Source organism: Oryzias latipes, chromosome 7 (assembly GCF_053564925.1).
Source record: "Oryzias latipes strain Hd-rR chromosome 7, Olatipes_Hd-rR_3.1".
NCBI classification, from domain to species: Eukaryota; Metazoa; Chordata; class Actinopteri; order Beloniformes; family Adrianichthyidae; genus Oryzias; species Oryzias latipes.
In genome coordinates this window covers 36259014-36279317 of record NC_136243.1, presented here as the reverse complement: position 1 = coordinate 36279317, position 20304 = coordinate 36259014, and the positions used below count along the sequence as shown (strand labels likewise).

The window sequence follows — 20304 nt, the reverse complement described above, 5'->3', positions numbered from 1 at the left end:
ACAAGACCCAATGTGTAGATCTACCACACCAGACAAGACCCACGGTGTAGATCTACCACACCAGACAAGACCCACGGTGTAGATCTACCACACCAGACAAGATCCAAGGTGTAGATCTACCACACCAGACAAGACCCAAGGTGTAGATCTACCACACCAGACAAGACCCAAGGTGTAGATCTACCACACCAGACAAGACCCACGGTGTAGATCTACCACACCAGACAAGATCCAAGGTGTAGATCTACCACACCAGACAAGACCCAAGGTGTAGATCTACCACACCAGACAAGACCCAAGGTGTAGATGTACCACACCAGACAAGACCCACGGTGTAGATCTACCACACCAGACAAGATCCAAGGTGTAGATCTACCACACCAGACAAGACCCAAGGTGTAGATCTACCACACCAGACAAGACCCACGGTGTAGATCTACCACACCAGACAAGACCCACGGTGTAGATCTACCACACCAGACAAGATCCAAGGTGTAGATCTACCACACCAGACAAGACCCAAGGTGTAGATCTACCACACCAGACAAGATCCAAGGTGTAGATCTACCACACCAGACAAGACCCAAGGTGTAGATCTACCACACCAGACAAGACCCACGGTGTAGATCTACCACACCAGACAAGATCCAAGGTGTAGATCTACCACACCAGACAAGACCCAAGGTGTAGATCTACCACACCAGACAAGACCCAAGGTGTAGATCCACCACACCAGACAAGACCCAAGGTGTAGATCTACCACACCAGACAAGACCCACGGTGTAGATCTACCACACCAGACAAGATCCAAGGTGTAGATCTACCACACCAGACAAGACCCAAGGTGTAGATCTACCACACCAGACAAGACCCAAGGTGTAGATCCACCACACCAGACAAGACCCACGGTGTAGATCTACCACACCAGACAAGATCCAAGGTGTAGGCTGTGCAAAGAGGCGCCTGAAACAATCCAGCACATAACTGCAGGATTTAAGATGCTGGCAGGTAAAGCATACATGGAGCGCCACAATCAAGTGGCTGGAATAATATACAGGAACATGTGTGCAGAATATGAACTGGAAACCCCAAGGTCAAAATGGGAAACACCTCCGAAGGTGGTAGAGAATGAGAGGGCAAAGATCCTGTGGGACTTCCAGATCCAGACTGATAGGATGGTAATGGAGAACCAACCAGACACACAACAACACATCCAGACAGTATACAACTACATTTGCGGTTTGATACCTTTTTGTTCTGCTAACAGTTTTATTTACAGGGTTTCTGCGAGATGCCACACACTTCAGATTCATACCATCTAATAATATTTGTATCCAACAAATGTGAACCTATTGGATGAAAGGCTTTACTGCTTCATGAAGCTTCATCCAGCCATCATTACCTCAACCTGGGAAAGAGTCTGGAAACTAAAAGTGGGAATGAACAAACTGGTGTGTACCGATTCTTGCAAAATGTTTTTCCAAAGATCTGATGGAACGTCATCTTTGGAAGAAGCAGGAGGAGGTCAGCAACTACAACCACCATCCTCCTCACCTCAAAGTGTTTCTGAAGAGCTGCGCCCGGACCTCTTCTCCTGTAACACCTTCATCCGTTTAGATCCATGCGGCTGCAGCAGTCGGCCGTATGAGGCAAACACGACGGCGTGCAGGTCTTTTTACGAACACGTGTGACATCGACACGCTAAGCAGTCAAATCTAGAAATAGGAGAGGAGGAGAAGGAGAGCTGCTGGGGGCTTCATCAAACGGAGACATCCACTTGGATCAGGATGTATGTACACACCGTAATAAAGTAATGACGGCATTTCACACAAGTGTTTTATGGCAACAATTAGTGGAGGAGGGAGGCTGCCTCCTCGTGTGCAGAGCAGTCGCTTTTATAAACAGCTGTAATTCATCTGCTGGCAGCAGAGTGCCCCCCCCGGCAGCAGAGTGGCTGTTCAGAAATGTGCAGCCAGCGGGGGGGGGGGGGGGGGGGGGGGGGGGTAAAATAAATACACTAAATAGAACAGTCCATGCTATTTTGCAGCAGCAGCTGCTGCACAGAAATACGCAGGTGTGACTCCTGACCCTGAGGTGGCAGACCCCCCCCCCCCCCCCCCCCCCCCATGCTGCAGATCAGACGATTCCTCCTTGATTCTAACGGAAAGGGATCTGTGCACCGCTGCTGTCTTCAGGTGTGGAGACAGCCTGCAGGTGAGACGTTCACCTCAAACGGGGAGACGGCGGATGACAGCAGTGTCCAGGCGGCTGAAGCTCTCAGAGCAACGAGATTCTTCCTCCAGACGTTCATACGTTACCCACAGGAAAGTACACACAAATACACAAAAAGTACTAGGAGCAAATCTAGTAAGCAATATGCAATAAGTTAAAATGCAATAAAGAATAAAAGCTGAAATGTAATGAAGTAAACAGTAATCTGGTATGTGTTGTCTGATGTGCAATAAGAACCATGAGTGAGGGAGGCAAACAGAACCACAGCAGAACGTCCTGCTGTGAAGTGACAGCGTGATGTCCTGTCAGCTGTTCAGGAGTCTGATTCCCACGGTCCTGATGTTCTGTCTGGAGAACGTTCCCTCGATTCTGTTTGAAAAACATTCTGATGTTCTGTTTGGAGATTGTTCCATAGTTGTGTTTGGAGAATGTCTTAATATTCTGTGTGGAGAACGTTCCACCTTTCTATTTGGAGAACATCCTGATGTTCTGTTTGGAAAAGGTTCCCTCGATTCTGTTTGGAGAACGTCCTGATGTTCCTATCGGCTATTGATCTTGAGGAGCGGTGATCACGTGATGCTGACCTGGTGCCAGCAGCATTCTGTCACTACAGATGCACTATTATGGGATGATGGACGTGTTTCCATGGAGACGAGTCAGCTGTGAGGCAGTGATACGGGTGTGCTTTGGTCGACCGTCCCTCCAAAGGTCACGCGCTGCAGGTGAGCACAGGTGATGTCCCGGGTATGACAGGCTGGCGTTTAGTGACGTCACGACAGCTGGTTCGTCAGTCAGAAAGGCGGGGAGCTGCGGGAGGAGAGCGGCCGTCCTCCCCCCACCCCCTCCCCACCCTCATCCCTTTTTTCAGGAGCCTTTTTTTCTCTCTCAACTTTCTCCATCCGCGCGCGCCGCGAACACATCCAGCCGCGTGAGTGGATAACGAGGACCCCCCGCCTGTGGAGACTGGCTTCCCACGCGCGGGTGCTGGTGTTTCTGGATGTCCACGGTTGGAGATGCGCTGTCATTCACCGGTGAGCGTCATGCCGGCTCCCGCCGCTTCCTCCGTCCTTTCTGCCGGTTCGGTGGGACCGTTTCACGTGCGGGGAGGTAAAGTTTGAGAGCAGCTCCTCCGGTTCCGGCTCACCTGGCCGCCCGCTCCGCGGACAGAAGAACTCCCACTGTCAGAACTGCTGAACTGCTGCTCCGCTATTCAGACGGATTTCTTTGTGCGCAATGTTGACGGGGACGGCGTGAGGGATGTTCGCGCGGACGGTTGGAGCGAGCCCGGAACTGGACGGTTCCGTCCGCCTCTGTTAAGCCGAATTTCGTGGACTTTGGTGGAAACTCTGAATCCAGATGGGAGGATTCCCGGAGGACTGAGGCGGATCCGACAGGCAAGAAAAATGTGGATAAAACGGAGTGTTACGCGCAGGTAAGACGCGTGCACGTTCATGTATCAGAAACATGTGTTGCTGAATATTGTTAATATAATAATGTTCAGACGTCTGCAGAAAGCGCGGGGGGTGGGGGGTGACTGACAGCTGCTAAACTACAGTCAGTTTTTGAAGCTGCGCCACAACAACTTGCCGTCTGCGTTCAGGCTCAGCGCATCCATCCACGGGTGGAGCTGTGGATGGATGTTCCACGTCACGCGCACATCCGTGTTTGTTCCAACAACAACAGTTGCAGCTAAAAAGAAAGCCTCTCCCAGTGTTTTTGTCCAAAAGGGATGGGATGATTCGCAATCCGGCCACGAGGAGGCGCCAGCAGAACAGCGCCAACTGCGCACATACGCGCACGTGCGCACAAACTAGTGCACACAGCCTCAGGTGAGCTCTGTCAGCCTCGTGCACACACCTGTCAGACCGAACCCCACCTCCAAACACGCAGATCATTAGAAGGTGGTATGTTGTAAAAAAACAAAAGTAAATTTGGCTTCCGGCAGCTTCTCTTCGCGCCATTTCCAGCCTGCTCCGTAGTTATGTTAGGTTGAAGCTGGGGGGTCCAGGAGATCAGAGTCCAAATGGGGTCTGTATGGGGTGTGGATCTAGGTCTTTATAAAGGTCTAGATGGGGGTCTGGAGGGGGTCTAAATGGGGGTCTGGATGGGGGTCTAAATGGAGGTCTAGATGGGGGTCTAAATGGGGGTCTGGATGGGGGTCTAAATGGGGGGTCTGGACGGAGGTCTAAATGGGGGTCTGGATGGAGGTCTAAATGGGGGTCTGGATGGGGGTCTAAATGGGGGCCTGAATGGAGGTCTAGATGGGGGTCTAAATGGGGGTCTGGATGGGGGTCTAAATGGGGGTCTGGATGGGGGTCTAAATGGGGGTCTGGATGGGTTCTAAATGGGGGTCTGGATGGGGGTCTAAATGGGGGGTCTGGATGGAGTCTAAATGGAGTCTAAATGGGGGTCTGGATGGGTTCTAAATGGGGGTCTGGATGGGGGTCTAAATGGGGGCCTGAATGGAGGTCTAAATGGAGTCTAAATGGGGGTCTGGATGGAGTCTAAATGGGGGTCTGGATGGGGGTCTGGATGGGGGTCTAAATGGGGGCCTGAATGGAGGTCTAAATGGAGTCTAAATGGGGGTCTGGATGGAGTCTAAATGGAGTCTAAATGGGGGTCTTGATGTAGGTCTGGATGGGGGTCTGGATGGGGGTCTAAATGGGGGTCTGGATGGGGGTCTAAATGGAGTCTAAATGGGGGTCTGGATGGCGGTCTAATAGGGGTCTGGATTGGGTCTAAATGTCCTCAGGAGTGTTTGGTTTTCATCGGAGCGGCTCGTCTCCAGAAAGGATCAGGTTTGCAGCCTCTGCTGAGAGAAATCCTGAAGACATGAGGAGCAGCGTCAGCCAGAAACCCCAAAAACCTGGAGGTTAGACGGGAAACCATCATTTGAGACCACAGGAGAGCGGAGGTGGAGCCCTGCGGCCGGACGGATCAGTTCACGCGGCGCTGCACCTGAAGCCAGGAACGGGAAATGCTCCGCCGCAGGCCGCTGCCGTTCCTCCACACGTATGATGAGGTTCTCGTGAAAGCGCGTGGAGATGAAAGCTTTTGAATCTCCAGGATCTTCTGCCCTCTTTTTCCCCGAGCTGCTCGTAAAATTCATAAAACCCACCGAATTGCAGTTCTGGAAAACACTGGAGGGCAAACATGGCGATGGCGAGGCGGGGGCGATGTGGGGGCGAGGCGGGGCGACAGACTGTCCTGTGATTTAGGTGCCATCCTACTGGCCTCTATGAGGGTTATTATCCGAGCCTCTCTGGAGCCTGATTAACCTCATTTGCAGTGAAATAGACTGTTGCTGCTGTGGAGGAGGGGGGGGGTCTTGCTGTGTGTGTCATTGTTTGTGTGTTTGTGTGTCTGTGTGTGATGTCTTAATTGACCAGTGACTCTGACCCGGAGCGGCAAAGAAGGTCATGTGCCAAAACAGCTGCAGATGACGGATCAGCTGATGAATTGAAGAGCGGCCCGTCATAAAGGGTTACGTGGGGCGACAGCGGGCGTCAGCGGGCGTCAGCGGGCGTCAGTGGGCATCAGCGGGCGTCAGCGGGCGTCAGCGGGCTTCAGCGGGCTTCAGCGGGCATCAGCGGGCGTCAGTGGGCGACAGCGGGCGTCAGCGGGCGTCAGTGGGCGTCAGCGGGCATCAGCGGGCGTCAGCGGGCGTCAGCGGGCGTCAGCGGGCGTCAGCGGGCCTCAGCGGGCATCAGCGGGCTTCAGCGGGCTTCAGCGGGCATCAGCGGGCGTCAGTGGGCGTCAGTGGGCGTCAGCGGGCGTCAGCGGGCATCAGCGGGCTTCAGCGGGCTTCAGCGGGCATCAGCGGGCGTCAGTGGGCGTCAGTGGGCGTCAGCGGGCGTCAGCGGGCATCAGCGGGCTTCAGCGGGCTTCAGCGGGCATCAGCGGGCGTCAGTGGGCGACAGCGGGCGTCAGCGGGCGTCAGTGGGCGTCAGTGGGCGTCAGCGGGCGTCAGCGGGCGTCAGCGGGCGTCAGCGGGCTTCAGCGGGCTTCAGCGGGCATCAGCGGGCATCAGCGGGCGTCAGTGGGCGTCAGTGGGCGTCAGCGGGCGTCAGCGGGCGTCAGCGGGCATCAGCGGGCTTCAGCGGGCGTCAGCGGGCGTCAGCGGGCGTCAGCGGGCGACAGCCGGCGTCAGCGACGTCAGCGGGCGACAGCGGGCGTCAGCGGGCGACAGCGGGCATCAGCGGGCGACAGCGGGCGACAGCGGGCGACAGCGGGCGTCAGCGGGCGACAGCGGGCATCAGCGGGCGACAGCGGGCGACAGCGGGCGTCAGCGGGCGACAGCCGGCGTCAGCGACGTCAGCGGGCGACAGCGGGCGTCAGCGGGCGTCAGTGGGCGACAGTGGGCGACCGGCCTCCTGCAGCCGCTGATCCACAGGAGCGGCTTCAGGCGCTCTAATCAGAACAGCCTCTGCTTCCACTAGCTGAATCAGGTCCTCTTTGGTCACATGGATCCAAAATACTTTTAGCTCGTCTTTACGGTGAAGCCGAGTCCACTTGAACAGACCGGGAGGATGACCTCACCTCTGAATAAATAGCCGTCACTTCCTGCCACAAAGGTGAGGGGCGTGGCTTCAGCAGCAGCTGACAGCTGTGAGCAGATGTTTCCTGCATGCAGTTGTTCTTCAGGCTTGAAGTCTCTCCTGCAGAGATTGGTTAAAGTTTGGAGCTGCAGGGAGGACGTGGTCGTTTGGACCTGTGCGGCCGCTCCTCAATGAGCCTCTGTGGATCCGGACAACCCAAACAGACACGGGTCACCCCGCCCCCATCTGGGGCAAACCCTCATATGGGTGTATGTGAGAAAGGATTGACGTGTGGCAGTTAAAGGGAATTGTTACAGGGTCATGTTCCCTGGTGGGGCTCACATGACCCTGGTGGGGGTCACATGACCCTGGTGGGGCTCACATGACCCTGGTGGGGCTCACATGACCCTGGTGGGGGTCACATGACCCTGGTGGGGCTCACATGACCCTGGTGGGGGTCACATGACCCTGGTGTCAGAGTGACCGTCCGTTCACAGGTTTTCTGACGCATCTCAAGCTGTGAGCTGAAGCTCAGCTGGAATTCTCCAAGGTTGGCGGTTATTTCAGGCTCAGACCACAAGTTTGCCGTCGCCGTGGGTTGGTGGGTGTCGGTCCACGGTTTCTCAGCTCTGGAGCCCCCCCGGAGTCACGCTTAGGCTAAAGAGATGCTCACAGATGATTTCCACAGGATGTGACTTCTGCACCTGCAGGCTGCTTTCTGCTTCTCTCTCATCCATCACGTGTGAGGAAGACGAAGCGTGTTGGCGTTTTCCTGCGTGATGCTAAAGATCCTCAGCAGTGATGCAGTGTGAGACTGCAGAGAGGGATGCTGGGAGCACGAGGGGGGGGCTTGGGCTGTTGGGCTTTGTTTGGCTGTTTGCTGGCGTTGTGACAGTTAGCCATCAGAAAAGCAGCCTGAGGAACCGGACTTTGGTCTTTCATTACCGGATGTACAAACGACTGCTTTCAAACCTGCAGCTTTAGGTGAAGCCGTGCGTCGCCACATGTTGGCGGCGCTGCAGACGGCGAGCGTCATCTTACTGCTATTCCTGCAGCTGGTTGTCTTTGGGATTGGGTTCTGGCCAGCACACCTCTGCATCCTTTCACGTCCTGCCTGGCTGCGGCTGCAGCTGCGCAGACGTCTGCATCAGCAACACGTGTTGCTGATGTGGAATGAATTCTGCCATCCTATTGGACGGCTTGTTAAGTCCCACATGGAGCCCTGTGGACGTCCTTGGACGTGTTTGTGTCGGCGCTTTCAGGCCGTTCGTGCTTTTGCACTTCCTGATGAAAACTCTTTGGCGCCTTTGTGGCGTGTTTTCATGGCGGCGTTGACCGCGGCAGCCTGTTGTCGTCTAATCAAGCCACACGGGGACTGTTTTCCTGCAGTTCTTATACTAAAGGTGAAAATGAAAATAGTGCTGACATTTTCGTGTAGAGCGGTCGACCTCTGCTTGGAAGTACACAGGTTCAATTCCCGCTCTACATGCTTATATGTTATAGTGTGCTTGAGCAAGACGCTGAACCCCACATTGCTCCTGGTTTTTGTGTCACAGATGATGTCAGGGTCATGTGACCACCTTGATTTCTATAAAAGGACAGGCAGACTTTTCAGATTCATGGGCGGCGCCATCAGGGACCAACTCCTGGAACCAGAGTTTAACAGCAAACCAGAACCGCTTTTGGTTCGGGTTTGGACTCATTTCGGTGTCAGTAGCCGATACCGTGGACATTTTACCCATCTGTGCTTGAAAGTCTCATCCATGCGATCTGTGTGTCCGGTTTGTCTGTTCCAAACCAAAACAGGATTGGTAACACGGTGAAAACAGCTGTGAAGGTCATACACGTGAAATTCCATCTTTGCAGCAATGAATGAGTGCTCTGTGACACGTCTGGGTCATAAAATCCTCAGTGATCCATCTCAGATTCTGCTTTCTGACTTTGGATTGTTACCATCCGCTTCAGAGCAGCCGAACATGAAACCAACAGATAGAAGGCGCTGGTTCCATCAGCCATGAGACGGCTGAACAAACGTAACGGTCCAGAGCAGCGGCCTCTGGCTGTTGTGTTTGTGGGTGTCGTCTTATTGTGTGTGTTTATTCTGTTGTGTTCTTTATCTTGTAGCGGTGGGCTCCTCAGCCCAGGACAAATGTCCCTCACGGGACAATGAAGTATTGATTGATTGATTGGAAGAGGTGTCTCACCTGCTTGCAGACGTTTAGTGGCTCCAGTTCAGAACATTTTTGCTGCTGCAAAGCTAAACATGATCCGGACTCAGAACCAGCGCGCTGTGGCTCCTGGTCTGTCTATTGGACGCTGCGCTCCACAACATGCGGCGTTCTCCGTTAGGACTCTGGGCTTCCACAAAGAGGTGGACTGTGAGGCTGCAGGAATAATGATTACATTTATGGGATCCTCTGGAGGAGAGTGATGTATGCGGCATAGGGCCGCGTGAAAACTGATATCCAGGGACCCGTGTGAGCAGAGCTCTGTCCTCCTTTCCATTTTTCACTCTAATTCTTTCCAGACCAGAGTATTGCTCTGAACATGTGGGTCAGGCACACTGTACCGCAGGACATTGTGCAGCGGGAGTAATTAATGGGATGATGCAACAGCCTTGGCTGCATCTTGGACCCCCTCTAACCACACAGATATATACACTCCACCCGACCATTTGCTTTGTTTTCCTCCGTAAATCTGTAGTTTCAGCTTCACACAGCAGCCTCAGAGCTCAGAGGAAGAGTTTGTCCTGCAGAAGAAACCCCTTCAGAGATGGGGAACATGTGGAGCAGAGAAACGTTCCTAAAGAAGTGCATGGGAAGGAGCTGAGAGGAAAAGGTCACATCACAGGCCCGTGTATTTACAGAGATGATGGCCAATCCCAATATCTCCATCCTAACATTGCTGACCTTTCCTGCCTTCGTTTCTTTGCACAGTCTGCTTCTGAGGATTATGTTCTTGGAGGAGAGCACGTCTCCAAATGACCCGCGTCACGTTCTGCCTGCAGGCGATGTTTGCTGAACTAAAATGAGATAATGTTCTGCAGCTTCTAGAGAACGAACGAGCTGTGAAGGTGGAGATTTTCCTCTGTCCTTCACAATCTGAGGCCTGATTCCGTTTCTCTGAGCTCCTTTAAATGACTTTCTTTTCCTTTGATGCTTTTCATCATGTGCAGCCGTTCTGTCCTGAGTTTTTGCTCATGGATGTGCAAATGTTCACGAGCTGGAAAACACAAACCTTTTGTTTGTTTATTTCCTCAGAAAAGTCCGATTGTCAATGAAAAGTATGCTGCTGCTTATCACACACGTGTATCTCACCTGCTGACTGCAGGTAAATCCCACCTGACTGTTAAAACCCCAGAAGCCCACGACATCACAGAACTGACTAAATGACATGGTTTTTAAATCAAATGTTTTTGAAACCATTTGATCCTACAATGACATATAGATAGTATAGATTAGAATCTGTTGGTTGATTTGTTCAGTTTTGCTCCCAAACACATTTGTTTAAGATGTAAAAATATCTCAGGAAATATCTGATCTATCAGGAAAAAGCTCTTTATTTACATGCTGGAGCTGGATTATAAAGAATTCATCATCAACTGATTTAGCATTACAGCGAGTAGTCGTTTGAAAAATGAATAGTAAGAGTTATTCCCTCCATCCAGTGGGTTGTTCAGCAGAGTTCAGGTCCCGCTCTCAGAAATGTGTGGTTCAAATCCTTTTATGGGGCTAAAGTGATCAGATGACAGAAACGGAAAAAACGATTTCATGGTTAATCAGCTTCATTTTTAGATTTCAAAAACACAGAATAGTTTGGAAGTTTTAGGTGGAGCTTCAACAGGAAGTGAGTCAGAAGTTGCGGTTTGGAGCTTGGGTGAGGGTTAGAGCGCGTTTCTGGTCTGAGACTGTTTCACACAAACCACAGTCCACTGGGGGGGGGGTCTGCAGATCCAACCTCTGCGCTTCAGAGCAGAAATGTTTTTAAATCCTGATCTTCAAAGTGAACTCTTATTTATTTCAGCCATGATTATGTGAAATGAACACAGACTTTAAATATTCAAATGTTACTTTGAGATCCTCTTTGGAGTCGTCTCGTGTTTTGCTCATAAGCTTTAGGAAGTGATGGACTTTCCGGGGTATTTCTGTCATGCTGTTAGAATCCTAGCTGACGGGGGCTCTAACAGCGGGACGGAGTCCTGCGTTGTGTTCCTGGTTAACGGACCAGTCCTTTCTTAGGTTCTTGCGGTCTGACGAAGCATCTTGCCGTTCTGCCGTGTTTCATCTGCGGAGCTCTGGAGGACTTGGAGAACAGTTGGATAGTTTTCCTTCAGGGGGGGTTTACCTTGAGGGGTGAGAAGATGGAAGACGTGAAGGAAGCTCAGACTGGAGAAAAGGCGACATTCCAGTGGAAATGAAGGCATTTGTGAGGATGCCGCCGAGCATTGTGGGGGTTGATGCGGCTCAGGTGAGGAGCTTGGGTGACTTTGCGTTTCTCTGGCTGCCAGCTGGCACCTGCAGACTCTTCTCCTTCTGCCCCACTTTGAGGCAGCAGCAGAGGGTCTGGAAGGCTCCGCCTTCACCTCCTAAAAACAGCGTCTGCTGCGTCTCTTTTGGTTTGTGGGTCCAGACTTCTCTGTTCTGATGTCTGCTGGAAGGAACTCGTTTTCTAAAGTTTGTGATTCATATTTGTGGTGTTTTTTCTGAGTGGATGAATCCATTTTTAGTCCCTTCAAAACAACAAACGGGTTCTGGAACTTTGAAAAAGTTAGCCAGTTGAGTTCTGCTGCAGCCCGGTTCAGGGTCCGAATTGTTTTTTTGGATTCTTCTCTTTGGTTTGATGCTGTCTCTCAGTCTTTATTTGTAGCTGTTACTGCCATAACATGATGTGAACAGAGGCGGCTGACGGCTGTCATTCAAAGTTTGGTAACGAATAAACGTGAGCAAACACTTTATTGTCTAATATTTTATAAAAAATCTGAATCTCTTATTGTCATTATGCACAACAGAATTACTTTCCAGCAGCTCTTTTCAATAAGTACCTTCACAAGAAAGAAAGACTTCCCAGTAAAATAGAAATGGTTATTGCACAGAAATGGAAAGTGCAGCCAAAGCATGTCACAGTGTATTGACACGGGTCAGAGGGTTATGTATGTGTGTGTGTGTGTGTGTTTGTGTGGGGCGGGGGTTCACAGCTCTGGGGAAGAAAATGTTTCTCAGTCTGTTCATGAGGGTTCTGATGCTCCAGCCAGAGGGAAGAGGTACAAACAGTTGGTGTCTTGGGTGGGCGGGGTCTGCAGCTATACGACCAGCCTTCCGGGTGGGCGGGGTCTGCAGCTGTACGACCAGCTTTCCGGGTGGGCGGGGTCTGCAGCTGTACGACCAGCCTTCCAGGTGGGCGGGGTCTGCAGCTATACGACCAGCTTTCCGGGTGGGCGGGGTCTGCAGCTATACGACCAGCCTTCCGGGTGGGCGGGGTCTGCAGCTGTACGACCAGCCTTCCGGGTGGGCGGGGTCTGCAGCTATACGACCAGCCTTCCAGGTGGGCGGGGTCTGCAGCTGTACGACCAGCCTTCCAGGTGGGCGGGGTCTGCAGCTGTACGACCAGCCTTCCGGGTGGGCGGGGTCTGCAGCTGTACGACCAGCCTTCCAGGTGGGCGGGGTCTGCAGCTGTACGACCAGCCTTCCAGGTGGGCGGGGTCTGCAGCTGTACGACCAGCCTTCCAGGTGGGCGGGGTCTGCAGCTGTACGACCAGCCTTCCGGGTGGGCGGGGTCTGCAGCTATACGACCAGCCTTCCGGGTGGGCGGGGTCTGCAGCTGTACGACCAGCCTTCCAGGTAGGCGGGGTCTGCAGCTGTACGACCAGCCTTCCAGGTGGGGGGGTCTGCCCCGGGCCAAGTCCTTCCTGTCTTGAGTGGTGCAGGTCCCGTACCACATCGTAGCACTCAGACAGAGGATGCTCTCTAATAAAGTACTCTATCTATTTATCTATGGTGGCTCTGCTACTGGGAGGGTCAAAGTGTGCAAAAAAGGTGTTTAAGGTGGTTTTGGTTGTCCAAGTCCTTAGAGGGTCGTAGAGGAGAGGCTGCTTCTTAACGGGAAGGACGTGTGTCTGTAGGAACTACAGGTTCGGACGGCCACCTCAAGGGACGCTTGAAAATGGAATGTACCATTGGGGTGCGTGTGGTAAGAGTATCATGAAGTATTTGTAAGGCCGATGGAATCGGTATTGATGGGACCGTCGTACGGCGTCCTCTACTCGTCAGTGAGGTGTGAGTTCTGGCTCCTTACTGACTGCATAAGTGCTGCACACAGAAGCGCCTGCAGGACGTCCACTCAAAGTACACTCTGATTAGGTCATTTTCTCATTTGTAACAGTCGGGCTGCAGCCAGGAGCGTGCACGTTTCACGTGAACAGCTCTAACGGCTCCTTGTTCAGTCTGCAGGATGTGGGGGGATTGAGAAAATGACAAATCTGTAGGACACGCCTGCGTCTCACCCTCTTCCCCCTTACTACTATGTGTTGTATAAATGTTCACTACGACCTGCGCAGCAAAATGTGCATGAACACTTTCTGTCTGTGGGGGAGCGGTCTAACACCTGATGTTTGGTGCGGGTCAGCTGTGCTGAGGTTTGGTCTTTTGCTGAGACTCTCCTGGGCCCCAGAGTCATTAATCATTTCTTCCTTTGAAACGTTTCGCTGCTCATCCCATCATGCAGTTGTTCTGACCAAATATCAAGGCTACGCCTGGATGAGCAAGAACCTTCAGCGACCCGGCTGTGGTCCTCGGCTCAGAGCCAGTGGCTCTCCACCATCTCCAGGTTGGCCACAGTGGATGAGACTGGTTCTGATCGACCCGCTCATGCCATGTCTGACCTGATCTGTGCTGCAGAGCCACTCTTCCTGTTGGCAGATGTGGCTGCAGTCAGTTTGGCTTTTTCTTGTGACGCCGTTTTTTTGTCAAGCTGCACTTTGTTATTCACCTCATTTCTGCTTCAACGTTTGTTTAATAGAAACAGTCCTTTAATTCTATTCATTTTTACAGTTCAATTCAATTCAATTCAATTTTATTTCTATAGCCCAAATTCACAACAACAGTCGTCTCAATGGGCTTCGTATCTGTAATTGAAAAAGTAAAACATGAACTCAAAAGGATCATGAAAACATAGAATTCAATAGGAAAATACTAAACTGACTAAACTAAACCGGACATCCCTGCCCTTAGACCCCCCTTCTCTGTAAGGAAAAACTCCTAAAAAAATTTCCGGAAAAAACGAAGAAACCTCAGGGGTGATGAAGGAGGGATCCTCCCCCAGGACGGACAGGCGATTTACCAGAACTCTTAGAGAAGAATTAATTTATCTAAATCTACAACTACATATTTAAAGTCCAGCAGACGAGCTTCATCCAGCTGGAGTTGGGGGGGGGGGGGGGGGGGGGGGGACAGTCAAAGGCGCGAGTCGAGCCGGAGACAGGATCCACAGCCAGGTGTAGGAGCAGGAGCAGAGACGAGGTACTCGGTCAGGAACAGGAGCACGGATGAAACAACTGGAGTCTGGAAGCACTCCCACTCCCCAGGAGGGGAAAGAGGGAAAGAGGGACAATACATGAATCACTGCAGCAAACAGAGACATAGAGAACTAAATGATAAATTATGATCAAGAATAGAGGAGAGGAAGGGTAGAAGTAAAAAAGGAAAGAGGACAGAACCCCAGTGCACCATAGTTACCCCAGCTTCAACTTCTAGCAGCCTTTTAAAAGAAATAGTTATTCTTAAGTTTAATTTAAACACATCAACATTAAGTTAAATAATCTCTGAATACTAACTAGTCTGACAATAAGCCTGTCCAAAGAGGAATGTTTTCAGTTTAGCTTTGAATGTAGAAACTGAGTCGGCCTCTCTTCCATGAGCTGGGAGTTTATTCCATAAGACAGGGGCTTGGTGGCTAAACGCTCTACCTCCAACCGTACTTTTACTAATTCTAGGAACCACAAGCAGTCCTGCATTTAGTGAGTGAAGTGTTCTGATTGGTTGGTAAGGGACTATGAGGTCCTTAATATAGGACGGGGCCATTCCATGTAAGGCCTTATAGGTTAACAGGAGGATCTTGAACTTGATTCTAGGATCAACTGGGATCCAGTGAAGTGAAACTAACACAGGAGTGATGTGATCTCTTCTGCTGGTTCCAGCTAACAATCTAGCTGCTGCGTTCTGAACAAGCTGGAGACTTCTTAAGGAACTCTTAGGACACGCTGCTAACAAGGAGTTACAGTAATCCAGCCTCGACGTAACAAATGCATGGATGAGTTTTTCAGCATCAATCTTAGAAAGTATATTTCTGATCTTAGCAATATTCCGCAGGTGAAAAAAGGCAGTTCTGCACGCCTGAGATATGTGAGCCTTAAATGATAAATCCTGGTCAAGTAAAACCCCAAGGTTTCTAACTGTGGAATTGGGGGCTATACTTACACCATCCAGGGAGACTATCTGAGCAGACAGAGCATCTCTGAGGTTTTTAGGACCAAGTATAATGACCTCAGTTTTTTCTGGGTTCAAGAGGAGGTCATTAATTGTCATCCAGGTCTTGATGTCACTGATGCAGGCGTTCAGTTTCTCTATCTGGTCATTCTGGTCAGGCTTCATGGATAAATACAACTGCGTATCGTCGGCATAACAATGAAAATTAATGCTGTGTTTCCTGATTATGTTTCCTAGGGGTAGCATATAAAGCGTAAACAGGATCGGTCCCAAGACTGAGCCCTGTGGGACTCCATAGTTGACTCGAGTGCACTGAGAGGAATGGCCATTTACATTAACGAACTGATACCTATGGGACAGATAGGATTTAAACCACTGGAGAGCAGATCCCTATGTCCTGCTCTAATCTATGGAGTAAAATACCGTGGTCGATAGTGTCAAAGGCTGCACTGAGGTCCAACAGGACCAGAATAGAAAGTAGACCCTTTTCTGAGGCCAATAACAAGTCATTAGAGACTCTAACTAGTGCAGTTTCCGTACTGTGGTGAGGTCTAAACCCCGACTGAAAGTCTTCAAAGTGGCTGTTGTCCTGTAGGTGGCAGTAAAGCTGCTTAACTACAACTCTTTCTAGGATTTTAGAAATAAAGGGCAGGTTTGATATCGGTTGAAACCTGCTTTTCACCAGGGGTCCTGAGCTGTGAAGGTATCTGGTCTTGGTGTCATGCAGACTTGGACCTGCAGACTTGGACCTGCAGACTTGGACCTGCAAAATCTGACCTGCAGACTCAGACCTTTACTTTGATGGAACAAATGCTGAAATGTCCAGCTCCTTGCTGGATCCAGGAGGGACTTGGTTCTCCGTGGAGGCCATGTTTCTCCTCCTGCGGGACGTTTCTCTGCTCTGCGCTGCATTTCCTCCCTTTTCATTAGAAGCTCCTGTATGATTGAGCTCAGGGTTTCCCTCAGGGAGGGGGCACCACCTCCATCTCTGGTTTATAATTATCTGCTGCGGTGATGAGAATCCCTTTTGTTTGCCTGCTGACCTTTTTCTTTTGCTTCATCGATACTTGTCCATGGAGTTTAGTGACCCGTCACATTTTTTAGGAGCCACTCGGTTGTTCAAAAGCTGCTTTCTAAAATAAAGCCTTTTTTCAGGCTGGAACACTCCATCAAAGCTCAGTTTCTTCACAGAAATATTGATTTCCTTTCATTCTGGGTTTCTTCTCTGGAACCTCCTGGGTTCCACCTGCCTGTGGCGCCGATCCGCCCCACAGCTTTTAGTGATTAATGACTCGCAGCCAAACTTCATAAAATACAATAACAGCAGAATTATTCACGCGTACAAAACTCTGCTTTGGGAAGTGGAAACGCTCGACTTCATCTCTAAATCCAATCAGGATTTTTTCATCCAGTCGTGTTGGATCCACGTTTGATAGGAAGTTAAACGTTCTTCTCATAACAAGGTGATGATCAGAACATTTAGGAATCATTACGGCTCCTGAAGCTCACGGGTTTGATGCCTCCACTCAGTCGGTTTGGAGACACAAAGGCTGGAGCTTGTGCTGCTTAAGGCAGTGGAGCTGCTGGTGAATCTGGCTTTTCTCTGGGTCGGCCTCTTTCAAAGCTACAAACTGGAATTAATGAGAGCTCTTCCCGCTTTTCTTTGTGTGCTGCAGCAAAGACGGAGCGGTTTGATCTTCCTTTAGCCGCAGCGGCCCACCAGTTTGTGGAAACAGGAGTTCATCTTTAGTCAGAATGAGAGACCAAAAGAGGAAAAAGGCCGATGAGATGTTTTAATAAACCGCTAGAAGTAGAAGTTTGGACTTTAGATTCAAATATTTTTCTCTCAGAAAAAGTTCAGGTTGTCAAACAGAAAATGATCAGCATCAAATCACACGGTTTGAATGACAGAAGATGTTTTCTGGAAACAGTATCCTCTTCTCCAAGAAGTCCTTTCTTCATACCTCCATCGACGTGCAGACAGTGTCTTCATGCAGATCTGCACTCTTTACATTTTTGTTTTAGATAAATATCTGAAACATGTGCCCTGAAAGTTTCCATCATTTCAGACGGAAAAGGTTTTTATGAAGGACGTTGTGCTGCGAGTCTGCAGGTGTGATTTTAAAGAAATCCTGCAGACGTTTCCCTCCTTCAGGCTCAGGCGTCTGAGTAACTGATGGTCCTTTTGTTTCATATTTACACGCTTAGAATGTGTGGCAAACGTTTCCTGCATCCGTCTCTGGACAGAGATGCTGATGAAGCAGTGGAATGCAGCTCATCCTGCTCTGCTGCTCACCAACGTCCTTCTTCTGCAGCATGGACGCCCCCCTCCTCCCCCCGGGGAGGGGGCTAAAGCAGCTCACAGCTCTGGCTGTTCTCTTTTCTTTATCATCTCTGCCACTCTCTCAGGGTCAGGCAAACGTCCTTCTCTATTTTAGGAAGCGTCTCCCTCCCCAGCGTTTGCACGCCGCTTTTGAGGCAGGAATGCTCACACAGACTCGGCCAGCTCGGCATTTCCCAGAGTGCATTTCAGATCTATGCTTGTAGAAAGTCCTCTGTCTGCCGCCGCTGCAGGATGCCAAGGTTGGCCCCAGATTCTGCTTTGTGATTTGAAAGATGTCGTCTGTCCAGAAGTCCCAGGAAGATTCCGACGACGCCGTGCCTTTGAGAAAACAGAAGTCAAATGATCTTCTGCCAGTGAGGTTTGACCAAACTGACCGCGTGGGAGACGCCTCATAGCGAACCAAACCTGAGAGACCCGAGTTCTTATGCATTCTGAAGGACGCGTGTGTGAACATGAGTCGCATTGTGTGCATGTTGACACGTCTGCATGTGAACATTTTTGGAGCCAACAGGTATGTTTGTAACATAGTGATTATAAACATCCAGCAACTTGTTTTATGCTGCTTCGTGGTTTTACCCCCCCCCCCCCAAACCCCCCCGCCCCTCTTCTTCCCTCCTTTTCTTTTCCGTCCGGTTCAACACAAGAGGCTTTCAGCTCTCATCCGTCTGCTCAGCTGTTGGAAGTTAAAAAGAAAAGATTCCTGCACTAGCAGGACGACTCACTGAGACACCCTGAAAGAGAGTCGGACTAAATCCTGGAGCTAAGAAGACAATATTGACCTGGAGAGATCAGAAGATTCATGCAGGAAGCCAATTTATGTAGTGATGAAATGTGACTTAACAACCCCAGCTTCTATTTTGACAAATGTTCTCTCATTATAGTACAAAATCTCCTCAATGAACCTGAATCTGTACAGAAAACTATTCTGAGTAGTAAATTGACTCATTTTTTTACCCCATAGAGGAAACCAAACCGTTTTTATGTTTAGTTTATTTTCCCGCCGTCATCTTCATCCGCTGCAGACCTGTAGTTGTGTCGTGGTCGTCATCATATGGCGGTCAGATCATTTTGTGAGGATTATCTGATTATTATTGCATGAATGCAGCTTTGTTTGGGTAGAACATTAACTGGTGAATCAAAAATGAGCAGAAACAGAAGCAGATTGGAATCAGTCCTGTTAGCAACAGATACAAAAAGCTGCTGGAGGAGCTGCAGCGTGCTCTGGCTAAGTCTCATTTTAACCTTTTGCTGTCCCGCGGTGGAGCCACAGAGGAAGCCGCCCACCGCCGCCTGAAACTCTGTGACCTGTAGCTGCTGCAGCGTCTCCCTGGTGAATCCTGCTTTGCTGTTTTTAGAAGGGAGTGGGAGAGACGCCGATCTCAGAGTTCAGCCTCCATCCACGGCTTCTGCCAATCGGAATAAACGGCCACGTTTGGCTGCCAGTTTGTTAGCAGAGTGACAGGAACCGAAAACCCACCTCTGAGTGGGAGCACAGGCTGCTGGCAGACTGCAGCCATCAGCCTTCACTCAAAACACAGCTCAGCATTTGTTTTGGCTTCAAGATGAGGAGTGCTAAGTGGGGGGGGGGCATGTTTTTCTTACCTCCTCAGGTGGGGAAGCCATCTGCCCAGACCTCCCCTCTGCAAAGTCAACACGAGTTGTAATTAACATCTGCTTTACACAGGAGATGGTAGAGACGGACGGGAAGTAGGTCAGGCATGCGGTGGAGGGACCATGATGAGGGAAAACTCTGATGACAGTCGTGGAGCAGGAGGATGAGACCAGACTCAGACAGGACCCTGCAGCTCGCTTAGGTTCTTCTTCTACTGTGCTTCGTCAGGATTTCACATCTGGACACAATGAACTTCATCAAACCGAACTCCAAACCTTCCATCAATGTGAGCTTCTAAACCACGTCCATAACACGTGTGATGATGTGGAGCAGCATCTCCAGCAGGTTCCTTCATCGTTCAGATGAACCGTGAGAATGAGAGGTTCCATTCCCGCTGCAGCTCAGGACTGTAGGGTTGTTATGATGGCGGCAGCATGGCGGACCGGCGTAACCTCGTCCTCCCTGTTGGGTCACTGATGCAGAACCAGGTTCTTAATTCATCCTATGTTTAAGAAGAGTGTGGTTCTGTTCAGGAAAACTGGACCAGATCAGAACTGTTACTGATTAGATGTGGTCCGGGAATTCCTGTTTGCGTTTGGCTTCATTTGGACAGTGAGCAACGTCCGACAGACGATGAAGCTGATCAAAATGTTCAGGCCTGATCCGTACAAACATGACACGGTCCGGTTTTTACTGCTGTGGCGCGGACCCATAACATCCCCACGGAGTCACTGTTCAGCACACTTCTTGCAGAAACCCCAGTCTTGCAGGACTAACAGTGTTTTACAACAATCCGCGTCTGCAGGACACAAACAGCCAGGATTGTTGGTGGGAATGCACGCTCCGCCAGGAAGAGCTGCCACTTCACAGCCAACAGACGGCTTCAGTTACTGTGACGACCAGATGAGCGCTTTTATTGTGAAAAAGGAGGGATGGTGTATTTGACAGAAAAAGTGTCGGCCTGAAGGCAGCTTCACAGAACTCCATGTTTGATTATTTCAATGTTTTTCCACTGAAATGAACATTTTTTAGCTTTTTGCAGAAACAGATTGAGGTTTAACAGACAGACCAACAGTTCAAATAAATAAAATTCAATAA

The 20304-nt window shown here is 50.4% G+C and overlaps 1 protein-coding gene across 1 annotated transcript in view; it reads left to right on the top strand.

Annotated features, from left to right (window-relative positions):
• The first annotated feature begins 3111 nt into the window (after positions 1-3111).
• The window catches only part of ajap1 (adherens junctions associated protein 1), a 44196-nt gene continuing 27003 nt past the window's right edge, over positions 3112-20304 (top strand). Inside the window, exon 1 of the mRNA XM_023956269.2 lies at positions 3112-3664. Coding sequence (XP_023812037.1) covers positions 3636-3664 — 29 coding nt within the window. The 5' untranslated portion in view covers positions 3112-3635. The remainder of the gene's footprint in view (positions 3665-20304) is intronic.